Genomic DNA, 12,478 nt, shown 5'->3' on the forward strand with positions numbered 1-12,478 from the left:
GGTTGCAATCGCTTGCAACTCTATTTTTAAAAATTTTGAAGTAAGGTTTTCAGCTGAGCTAAGATTACCTCTTTTTGAGCTAAGAATGAAGGTGAAAAGAAAGCAAAACCATGAACTTAACTCTTCACACACAAAGCAGAGGTCATTGTATCAATGATAATAATGAAAACGTAAGTCTTGCCTCAAGATTTACATGTCATTTATCTGGTAAATTACATTATCTTTTTAAACATAAAAGCATAAATATAAATTCAGTATAGTAGCTATATTTCATTTAATGTTAAAGTGGAAAAAACCCTAGGTATAACAGATCTTCTAAGTTACATGATGCTCCAATGACCATATATATGGCTTAGAGTGGAAAAAAATGGAAGTTTGGTAGAACAAATAAATGTTAAATAGTTGGAAACTATCTAAAACATAAATGATAAATTTTATATTAAAGTCTAGCTTATCTGAATTTCAATTTTGTTATATTTTCCAGTCAGAATGATTGGTCATTTATCATGAACATGACAGCACACTGGCCAATTATGATCCACAAATATTCAATGTTCTATAATTATTGAGTCTCTCACAGATGTGTTGCTCACCATTTTAAGCGGTAAAAGCTGCAATTTTGAGTTTCAGTCTCTTAATAACCTAGAAATATTTAAAATAATTTGCTACTTTGTTATAGACTACAATGCCACAATTCTTATTGAAGTCTTTCTCTGAAAGTAAAACCACTGTGCTGCTTCCTCACTATTCTGTTTACTTCCTTACTAAAATTTAGAGCTCACATCCAACTTAAGCAAAACTGCAGTCTTGCAGAACCCAAACATTTACACGTGCATGCTTTTACAATTATTCCTAAAGCGAGTGCAACAGGATATGACTCTGCACAACTTGAGAAAAAAATCAATGCAGTGAAATCAATGAAATCAGAAGATTCTAAACAGTGAATTAAATCTAAGTGTTTAGTAAAAGCCACAGGTAGCAACCCAAAGCTGATATATTTGTTATTTACAAACACACAACTTATTATGTGAATCATCTTTTTTTCTTCTTTTTTCTCCATCAAATGTACACAAAACAAAGTAAGAGGGTGAATATAAAAATATGCAAGTTAAATTCACTTAAATTAGAATTCAAATTCGCTCACTCAAATAAGAACAGATCCACTGACTTCACTGAGTTATACAGCATTCATAATCTGTTAGCACTAGTACTATGGTGTTCACAATTTCAATGTTAAGTATGTGCTTACATGTTTTACTGAACTGGTTGTCACTGTGCAAGGTCATCACACCAGATGTGTTATATACTCAAGAAACCTGTCTCCAAAAAGTTATGAAAAACATTATTATCATATGTGCAGTCTAAATATTTATATATAAAATCCTATGGAGAGTATGGATCTTGACTGTAGCAAAAGCACTTGGGTGAAATGAGCAGGATATACTCCAGTGTAGCACATTTCCTCTATAACAAACAGAATACGAATGTGGAAGCAGCATCTGTCTACCGAAGTATCACATCTGAATTAACACTGCTCAGCGATGCACTATTTGAATTCCATTGTGTCATATGCCCCTTACCACTACTAAAAAGGCTTCCACAAAGCAAAAAATAATTATAAAATTAATTACAAATGTACAGGAAAGACATTTTACAATTATAAACCCATATCCCATTAACACAAGTAACAACATGTGCAGAACAAGAGTAGCCTTATCCTTGAATCCTACTGGAATTAGCAAGAGAAGTGATAGGGTTTGATTACTTATATGCAGCTCGTTTGCATATACAGGGTTTCAGAACATGTACTTCAGCAAATAAAATACATTTTAAAACATGATACGTAATTAAATTAGAGCAAGACAAACCATGATTACGTAAGGCAGAAATCCCTCAACAAATCAATTGACTTGATCAGAGTCCTTTGTCCTTTTGAAATCCATCAAATAACGTATGACCAGCATGTTAAATATGCATAAAATAGAAAAATTTGCAATTATTTTTGTTTGTTAAGAAGGCAGAAAACATTCTATGCTGTGCTCAAAGGATGAAGTTACAATTTTTCTCCTCTAAAATACAGCAACAGTGCTTACCTTTCTCTCAGCTACCTACTAAAGGCCCAGAAATTAGAAGATATTGTCAGAGAAGTCCAGCAGTTTTATAGCTCTTAAAAGTTGACTTCAACATATAGTTCTAAAGGTTTTGTTTTTAACTGAATGCTGCTCACAAAAAATGCCTGGCAAAGGCCCAGATCAAAGTATCAGGTAAATGTCTCAGCAGTCAAAGCAGAGAACTCTAATTAATTAGTAATAAACATTTTGAATTATTAAAGATAAAACTTCTTTAATCTTTGTTGCAAATGCTTTTTTTTCTTATGGTTTGAGCGTAGTATTTCTAAATTGAAAATTCTATATTTCATTACTAAACATCTCCCAGTTGCTGAGAAACAGTGTTGCTATAGAGACTGAAAAGGAGGTGGAAAACAGGCACACTACTGCAGGAAGCATAGTACACTGAAACAGTTAGTACAACAACACACAGAGGGATAACAGGAAGCCCTAGGGGTAGTGTCCTAGAATAAGAACTGTTCAGATCAACCAGAAAACTTACATCCTCTGTGGTGGATCCAAACACTAGAGTTTATATACAGAATACATATAACATTTGTAAGATACATCCATTTATCATAACGACATTTTTAATGATTTTTTTCAGTTACTCTAGTACCCAAGTAGTAGGATTCACCAATGCTCTGAATATTCTGCATACACAGCATTACTCAATAACTTATGAGAAAATGCATACTGGAAATTATTTACTACTTAAAAAAAAGAAAAAACCCTACCAAATTTGTCAATACATGACAGTCTATCATTGTGTTACAAAGAGGCAGTTACAATCAACTTATAATAAAAAATAGTAAGAAAGCTAAAATATGGTAACATGTTCTTCCTTCTTTTTTTCCTAAGCAAAAGTCAGAGAAACAAACTTTAGTTTCCATGCTGTTACGTCTCCATGAGGAAAGATCTGGATTTCCCTGCAGGTACTAGCCCAATCTAGTTAGAGAAATTTAGGATGTAAGAGACATCCACGTCTTGGGTATTTGATTTTCCTTTCTCCTCCAAACCTCTGAGAAGAAGTTCTTTGACTGTGATTCTCAGGTAGTGACTCAGAGGCCCTCTAAGCCTGCTTACATGTTGCAGAAATGGTTCATTTCTTTCTTACTAACAGCTGTGCAATGCTGGTGCTTGAACTTTACAGTAAGTTTGAACTAACATCTCTACAGGTAGAATAAAATAAGATAAATAGTTAAAGATCGCCAAATCATATTCCATGTAGGAAAAAAAAAAGTAAATATACACTGGAGAAGTTACCACTTCCCCTCACATGTTAGAGAAGAATGCGTCACGGAACAAACCAGAAAACGCTTGCAAAGACTACTGGTAGCATCCTCCCTTCCTATGCTCTCCTGCGATGTCTGCCTTCAGAGGCTCTTTAAGGATTCAGCCAATTTTCTGTGCGCCAGAAACTAATTCCCTTAACAACATATCCTCATGAAATAAATGATTCTCTACCACTTTTTTCAAGACTTTTTACAACACTTGCCCCTATAGCTCCCATCTGAACCCTTCCATGAGGCACCCGTACCAATGAAACCTCAGTTCCTGTACATGTTGCTTCTCCCATACACACTTCGTACAAGAAATTGCACCCTTTCCTCTAACTCCCTCATGATATCCAAGCCTTCTGAGCACCCTTTTCAAAGAAAAAACAGCCTCCCCTTCCCCTTCTATTCATATCGCCTGGCAAGGAACAAATAAACTCCTCTCGGTTTCCTCACCTAAGATTAATTTTATCCCCATTAAGAGTCTGAACCTCCACTTGAACAGCAATTATGAATGTATTCCAACAGAATTTATCTGAGTCAAAGAACAAAGGACTATTTATTTTGCTTTAAACTTTCACGTCTCATAAGAAACAAGCAAGTAGAATGATATTTAATTTAACAAAGTCTCCATCCTTTAAGACATTAAAGAGAGGCAAGTAGATCCTAATACGACATTTCATAAACAGTTGTAGTTCCAAGTGTACAAAAAGGTCTGTAGATCCTTAACAACCTTATTTAGGCAAGGACTTGATTAATCATATGTTCAACTTAAAATATGAGTCGTCTCTATGAAATCCACGAAATAAATAAAATCATGAGACAAAAATGGTCTTGTCACTAAGGAGACACATGCAATTCAATTTTTATGTTAAAAATAAATTTTGCCTAAGATTCTACACTCTTATACAAAAACTGTTTCATTACATCTATGACTACCATATGAGGCAAGAGTTTGGAGTTGAAATTCCTATTCTTTGTGTGTGATAGACTTGCTCAATACTGCCTTAATCTTAATGTTTTAGAAATGAGATGATTTTGAAACAGTCTGTTGGTCTGAAGAAATGTTATTGGCTGCAAACAAAATCCTAGACTCATTAAAGTCAGTGGGAGCTTTGTCTTGGTTTCTAGACTAAGGATACTATATTTAAACTGGTCTTGAAATATTCTTCATGCTCAAGAGTTCTAGGTTTTGGAAAAGAAAGATACTTTAAAAGCCATCATAATGTTTAGCCTATGTATATAGTTTGCTCTGTTGAACAATGGAAGCATTGTTTTAAAAAGTTCTATTTATATTTAAAAATAACAGGATTTTTCAGTCTACCATATGGGAATTTTCAGTGTTTTCTCCTGCAGCCAACTTGTAACCCAGTAGACGAGGCTTCCAGATCTGTTAAAAATAAAAAGCAAAAACAGTCCATATTTTTGTCTATCTCCTAAAATACTTAAACATGCAAGAAGATAAGCAGGGCATTCAGCTAATACCTACATAGTGTTGCACTAGATACTAATGTTGCAAGAGCAGGCCACAACTAAACAGCCTGCAGTTTTCCCGCAAGCTCCTCATATTAAGAATGGATATTAGACTTCTATGGATTTTTAGTTGAAACCTATCACATATTTTTTTCAAAATCAAGTCATGAGCAACTTTGTGTGTCATTAACATGTCAATAATTTCAAACGTAGAGATCTCTGAAAGATCTTTCATTTACTGTAACTGGAAGCAGAGGCAGGTATGGCTGCGACTTATCAAGACAGCCTTTTCTGCAGTAAGCAGAAATATCTTTTTTTTTTAGCCTACATTATCTGTCTGTCTCAATCTTTTCTTCTTTTGTCTGTTTTAGAGACTAAAGGTATTGAATGAATGGGTAGATACTGTAATAAAGTGTTAATTTCCAACTTACAGTATTTTCTCTCTCTTAGAAATTCAACCCATTAGTTCTAGATTATAATAGTAAAGAATAGCTTCAAGAACATACAGCAGGATGTACATTAAAAGCACTTTTCCAGTAATAGTTATTTGGGTTAGAAGAGATGAAATCAATCTGAAGCAAATATTTTTACTAGTGATCTTACCATCTCTATATGGACGCATTTCTTTTATTTTCTTTAGTGCAACAAGTTTTTCCTGAATGAAGAAGATAGTTTTATTATCACTCATTATTTTCACCCACTTCAATTTCTATAACAAACTTAAATGTGTCCAAGTGAGAACTACACTATTATTATGACTGAACGTCACAAATATCTGATTGATGCTTGAATACAAAGTTTGGGACCAGTCTTTTTTGGATACTAATATTTAGCCAAATTAACTTCTTGATATTCAGTGCAAAAAGAATTCAGTGATGAAATCAGTGCTTGCTGATTTTTATTTCCTAAAAACAGAACCAAACAAAAAACAAATTATGTAGAAATATGGCCTTCTTTATTTGTGCACAGTCACAGCCACAAGGATCTCAACAGATCTGGCTCATGACATGAAATTACTCTGAATATAACACTAGGAAAATCAAGATCAACAGCACAGAACATAGTAACATTAAATTAAAGCTAGTATCTCTGTTCTGCACAAAGCCCATAGAACTTGAGGGTGGGAAATTCTACATTTACATAGATAAACTTATTTTATCATCTGCTTTTCAAGCAATGGAACAGTTGCCTGTTCATCTCCACATATAAATACTACCTCATGCTGATAAATACTAGCTTTTACATAAGTAACCATGTGTGTGCAATTTGCAGATGACTAATATTGGAAGTAAGCATCTCAGTATCCAAAGTTATATTATGATATACCCATAGATGGCAAGGCAGGCATATTATTAGATATAAGAGCTCATCACCTGTATTAGATCATGGGTTAAGAGTCCTAAAACTTCTTGAGTTGTTTCACTAACTTCTAAGTCTGTCATGACTTCCCAACTACCATTCTGGAACCTCACTGGCATAGAAAAGACAATCCCTTCAGGAACACAAAATTGACCTGAAAAAGAGAGAAAAATTACCTCAAACATACGATTTCTAATTAAAACCGACAACTATATCAGTGTCAAGATTAAGTATTACAGAAATCCCCAACCGTGTATAACTCTAGCATAAACAGAGAGACTGCCTTTCTCAATGTACAATTCTAAGAGCCTCCCTTTTACGGTGACTTTGGATTTTAGTTTGATGTACATGTAATAATTTTATATCTTAAAAAGGGGAAATCTTATTTCATGCAAGGGCTAAACAACTGTTGAGAAACATTCCATTTATCGATTCACATAACTATACAAGCAGAACATGCTTTTATAGCTTAGGCACTAAGAATTACAAACAGTCCTTGGGCAAAACACATACTCCAAGAAAAGCATTTAAACTAAGAGACAATTTGCAAAAAGACAACATTAAAAGATGCTTGTAAAAGGTGAATACCAAATCATAAGCTCTGGATAGCGCAATCACTTAGAGCTGGAAGCTCTTATGCTGAAACAAACTCTCATCTCTCATTGTACTATTTGATTTTCAATTTATAATTAAATTAAAAAGTTTGATAAAAAACAAAAAAAATGACCGCTACTGAGGAAGGCTATATGGTAAAGAGATGTCTTTGGAGAATGTCAAGTAAAAATAGATTTACCTTCAGTAAGTATTCCCACAGAAACAATCTCCCCAGGAGGAGAACCATGATACCAGTATCTGAGTACAGTAGCTACTGCATGAGCAGGTGACATTCCTACACAGTGAAATTCCCGGGAACTCAATGAACTCCATGCAGATGGAAATTCTGAACATATCTGGCTGCTGCAATCAAAAAAGGAAAAAGAAAAAAAACGCTAAAGATGACTGCAGGAAGAGTAGTTTTCTAGAGGAAGTAAGAACTAAAATCAAGGGAAGATAATAGTTAAAACTTATTAAAACTTGGGTGCTTAAGGCAAGGTACTTAAAGGGAGAAAACATAGGGTCCAGCTAAAAGTCACACAAGAGGTAACAACAAGCATTCTTATCTGTGAAAGTCAGGTCACTTAGTCAAGTCATAACTTCTATTATTGTTATTTTTATGTATTACTGTCTAATGTAAGAACTCAGTCATGGATCAGAATCTCACTGTACTGGTCACAGTAGAAATATAGAACGAAAGAAAGTGTTTGTGGCCTGAAAACCTGCCTATCAAAATGTCCTCTTTCAGTGGCTCAGTAAATACTGGAAGTTTCTGCCCAGAGCAGGAGCTTCGCATACAGCCAGGCTTGAGTGCATGTCACATCTACCACATCCTTGCTACAACTATCCTTTCTGTACTACTTCCCTTTTGCAAGAAACTATCTAGCTGCCAAGAGCCCTTTTTTACAGGTGTTAGCAACTCCTCTGTTTTGGGAACTTGACAACATTAGCCCCTTCAGGCCGTATTTTCAATGGAGTTCAGGTACTTTTAAGAAGCAGATATACATTTAGTATTATTTCAAAGATGTCTTACATGTGTGAGGAATCTAAGTTACTAGCTGGCCTTTCACCACTTTTTATGGGCTGCTCTTGATGTGATAGAAAAGAAACACACTTAATACGTAGGAAAATACAACTATAACCAAAACTGGTAGGGGTGTTAGAACTATGTATAGCACTAGCAACTACTCGACTTCTTTTGGGGACTGAATATTTCAGCTTGAGTATTTCTTTTACATTCAGTAAAAGATCTGTCAGTAAAGACAGATCTTGAAATTAAAATCTTTTTTTTAGTTAAAGGGTTCAGAGAGAAAGAGATTACTATAAGTATACAATTCTATACTGTACCTGTCATAAATCACATTGCATAAAGGACGTGAAAAATCAGGTGGGCCCCAAATAGCACTGTCATATCCATAAACTTTTGCATGTGAGAAATCAATGTAGCTCCAGCCAGTAACATTGCCCCAAACAATCACATCTTTAACTCCTGCAACAGAAGAAAATATCACAGACTCCTGAAGAGAAAGACAAGACAAATGTTTTCACAATATAGGTTGGAGTAGATGATCTCCAGAAGACCCTTCAAACATGAATTTATTCTCATGTTCAATGTCCTGCTTTGATCACAGAGATCACTTCATCTGAAAACTGTGACTAACTTCTGTTTCCATAACATTACATGAAATCCCATCATGTAATCTGAAAAAGGAACTTTAACTTACAGGATGTTATTGTATATATTAGACTAGTAAGCCTAGTAAGTATTTAGCTGTTTGAAAACAAAATAAATCATACTGCAAACATAAGACAACATTCTTTTTAAAGCCCTGCTCATGCAAATACAGATTGCCTAATAGCGATCTGTAGAAAATTATTAAAAACCCCCCAAAATCTAACTGCTTTGGTGCAAAATGAATTTCTCAAATAATCTGCTGATGCGCTATTCAGCCTATTAACTTAAAAGTTCCTCTTCTATTTTATTAGGCCTCAGAATATCTAAATTTGTCCTTGATGATCAGTTCCTACCCCTGCAACACAGAGAGAACGGTGACACAAAACAGGATGTTGGAGAACTGTGTGAATATAACCACACTATAACCCCTGGCCTTCCTGAGAAAGCAAGCTAAACAGCTCAGAAATAGCACTGCAACGCAGTTCTACTATATTCTCAATTTATTATCTGCACAGTAGCATGCTGTCATGTTTCTATACTGGTTTACTCACAGCTAGCTTGAGTGTGTCTAACATAACAATATACTGCGCAGCGCAAATGCAACCTTGAAGTCTTAGCTCCTGATTCACAATGCAGCTTAGTCTTGCTTAGTACACGTCCAGCATGATACCATGCCAGACTGGTATGGCTGCGCACAACAGTTAGTGAGACAACTGACATTCATGGGATCATGCACAGATCCACATAGCTGCTGGCACAGAGAACAGCAGCATCTGCTGGTCACCTCCCTAGTGTACTGCACAGCCATGAAATTCAAAGGATGTGCTGCTGTACTTGCATTTCTGCATGTACACCAACTATGTTCTGCTAGGAAAAACATGCTTTAGAGGACCTCTATCCACTGAAGACCCCAAATGCTACCAGACCACACAAATATTCACCTGCTGCATTTATATTCAGTTTCCTGGCCAGCACGGCCTTAGCTGCACTTTCCCAGAATGTTGCGAGGGCAATGATATTTTCAGGTTTAATGGATGGGCCATATGTCATAATCATCATTGCCTTAAGGTTTACAAAGGTTTTTCCTGCTGAAACGACTCTGACCCCACTCTTGGCATTCTTCTCAATGAGGTGAGCATATACTCGACAGATCTCACTCACTTCTCTGATGCAGTCCTCAAGGAGTGGGACTTCATGTTTTAAGAGGATATCATCAAGAACAATGATAACATCAGCCTGAAGAAAAGCCTTTTCTGTTACAGTGTGCTTTGAAATACAGCGGAGGAGTGGGAATGCCATGTCTTCAGCTTCCATCACAATACCACAAAGAACTTCCTTAAACTGATCGGTGTCAAGTAAATGGATACTGATTTCTGTGGTCATCCCAAACACTTCTCCACTTGCCAATAGAGGGATCAGATGATAGCAGGTTGGAGCTGATGCACTGATGAGGAAAAGATACAGAAAAAATACAGTTAATCAACAAACACTGCCTGATCAGAAGCATTACACAAATTAAAGAACTTGCTTTTGTAGTTGATTAATATTTAAAAAGTCCACTAGTTTTGCTCTTTCTTCCAATTTTAAGTTAAAAATTAAAATAGGTAGGTCTTCTTTCATTTAAAGTTTTTTTTTTTTCATCCTTTACATTTCAGGGATACTGTCAGTTAAATCTTTAAAAAGAACCACATTTTTTTTCAGGTGTGTAAGTATTGACGCCAAATACTAACAGAAATGCAGAAACTTCTAAAGCCAGACTGTAAAGTAGTGCTTACTTATTTAAGTATTTCCAAAAACATTCTGTATTACAAAATTTATAATTATTTCATAAATATTTGCTACCCTCAAATTTTCCTGTTTGCATCATTCACTTAAATTGATACAAAATGCGATGAAAGCAGACACACTTTCTGGATTATATCCTGAATGCTTATATGGAGGGGTACAGAACATAATTCAATTCAGCAAATTGCAGAGGTTCATGTATATTATTAGCTGTTAAACGTGATGAGAAAAAATGTAATTTTTTGAAGCTGAATGAAATTTTGTACAGCTATTCTCTTTACTCTCACCTGGTAATCCATATCTGCAAAGGGTTGATAAAACTTTTCATTTCTTCCTCTTCTTTTTCAATTTCAATGTGAGCTTGCAGGTTCTCCTTAGCAATGTCTAACATCTCCTTACTCAGCATTGTTGAGGTGATGCCATAATAGTGCTAAGATCAAAAAGGGTGACCTCTAATCAAATGACAGCCCAAACACAAAAAAATAACACTAGAAAGTCACTTTTATTTTGCACTTGAAGAAGAAAAAAAGGAACAAGAATGTCATTAAAAAAAGTAAAATACGGGTTTACAGCATTAAAGTACCTCATTACCTGAGCATATTCCAGAAAATCATTAACTCCTCCCAGAAGTAGGCCCTTCCCTCCACGATCCAACAGTTCTCTCCAAATGATTGGAGACCGTTTGTGTTCCCATCCATTCATTTCACAGATGTCATGAAGCCACTCCTATTGCAAACACCCCGAAAATGTTTTAATACTTTTTCCACATTTGATAACACTTAAACGTTACAGCTATCAACATTTTTATTATATTATTTCCTCTCAATAAATACTTACAAGATGTTTCACAGCTTGTCAACATACCAGTGTGCGCAAAATGGAAGAATGACACAAATCAAGTCATGGTGACACCTCAACAGAAGAGCAAAAGGTTTTACTATCTTCTGCTTGGTTTTACTTCCCTAAGTTTTCTCAGTTGTCTTAGTGGTACTGAAGAAAGGGATACTCCGAAGCAATGAGTAACATAAGGAATTCTATTTAGCTGTAAAAAGTAAGTAGGCTGTAGAAGTAATTGCTATTTACTTAGCATTATAGCTCTTCAAGTCACTTGGCTGAGGTGTCAAGCAGTGGTAGGGGTAAAAAGCATGACATTACTATCTATCTCATGAAGTAACACTGGCTTTTTTCAGTTCTTTAGAGCGACTACAGTGCAGATATGGCAATGTAAAATGACCTTCAAGTAGCATGAGCAATTTGATATACAGCAAAGTGCTCAGAAAGACCCATTCACACAGTAACAGAGAATGTGAGATTTAAACTTCTATTGTAGTTCAGAGCTACAAAATTCTCTTGACGAGGCATACACGTTTACAATGCACAAAAAATACACCAAGCAGTAGATCAAGCAGCCACTTATACATAATTAGGAAAAAAAAATTCTTCAACTTTTTAACTAACAAAACACAGCCTCAGCCTGGCCCTCATTTTGTGTCCATGTTCTGCAGGAAGACTCATGAGAATGCCAGTCTCTCACAACATTCAACCTTTCTTCATGCCTTCTCTCACAGCCAAAGCTGCAGTACCTCTACCCACATAGCAAACTGCTAATACAGGAAAAGAAGAGAGCACAGATAAGAAGTGCATTCCTTACTTTGTGGAGCACTGGGATATCTGCTAACGACTTTACTTACACTCCCTTACCTCCCATTTGTCAGGGTGCTTAGTGATCTTGTGGACCCTGAAGTCCGGCAAATTAGCCTGGAGATAGTCAGCCAGGAGTTCTGCTTTGGCATAGTAAGGGCAATTTGCCCTACCTGCGAACACAGCAAGAACATGGGCAAATGGAAGATTTTGTGACACTGCCCCCTGCTCCGGTCCCAGCGGCCGCGGCAGCCCCTCACCTGCCACCACCACCTTGGCCATGCGCGCGGCACCCCAACGGTCGCGGCGCAGCAAGGCGGCGCGCGGCACCCCCAACGGTCGCGGCGCGCGGCACCCCCCAACGGTCGCGGCAAGGCGGCGCGCGGCACACCTCCCCCCCCCCACCAACAACGGTCGCGGGGTTGCCAGGCAACGCGCCGCGTGCAGAGGTGGTGTGTCCCTCGGCCCGCGCCGTCCCTCTCGCGAGGCCTGCTGAGAGCGCGCGGCCAGAGCGTGAGGGTGTCATGGCGGAGGTGCGGCGCAGCCGCGTGCGAGGTAACGGCCGG

The 12,478-nt window shown here is 36.8% G+C and overlaps 2 protein-coding genes across 3 annotated transcripts in view; one reads left to right on the forward strand and one right to left on the reverse strand.

Annotated features, from left to right (window-relative positions):
* Positions 1 to 6,210: 6,210 nt before the first annotated feature.
* Positions 6,211 to 12,234, reverse strand: MDH1B (malate dehydrogenase 1B). The gene is made up of 8 exons (XM_085299311.1): positions 12,173 to 12,234; positions 11,973 to 12,085; positions 10,863 to 10,997; positions 10,559 to 10,701; positions 9,428 to 9,930; positions 8,159 to 8,300; positions 7,011 to 7,174; positions 6,211 to 6,371 (listed from the first exon to the last, which is right to left on the reverse strand). The coding sequence occupies exons 1-8, from the start codon at positions 12,192 to 12,194 to the stop codon at positions 6,211 to 6,213; spliced, it is 1,383 nt and encodes a 460-aa protein (XP_085155437.1). The 5' UTR covers positions 12,195 to 12,234.
* Positions 12,235 to 12,416: 182 nt separating this feature from the next.
* FASTKD2 (FAST kinase domains 2) overlaps positions 12,417 to 12,478 on the forward strand; it is a 12,366-nt gene continuing 12,304 nt past the window's right edge. The window contains exon 1 of one of the 2 annotated variants that reach the window (XM_085299378.1): positions 12,417 to 12,467. The gene's annotated coding sequence lies outside the window, so the exon portion shown is untranslated. The remainder of the gene's footprint in view (positions 12,468 to 12,478) is intronic. The other variant, XM_085299379.1, reaches the window with a different exon arrangement.

Source organism: Rhea americana, unplaced genomic scaffold (genome assembly GCF_003343005.1).
Source record: "Rhea americana isolate MKP2758 unplaced genomic scaffold, rheAme1 scaffold_15, whole genome shotgun sequence".
NCBI lineage: Eukaryota > Metazoa > Chordata > Aves > Rheiformes > Rheidae > Rhea > Rhea americana.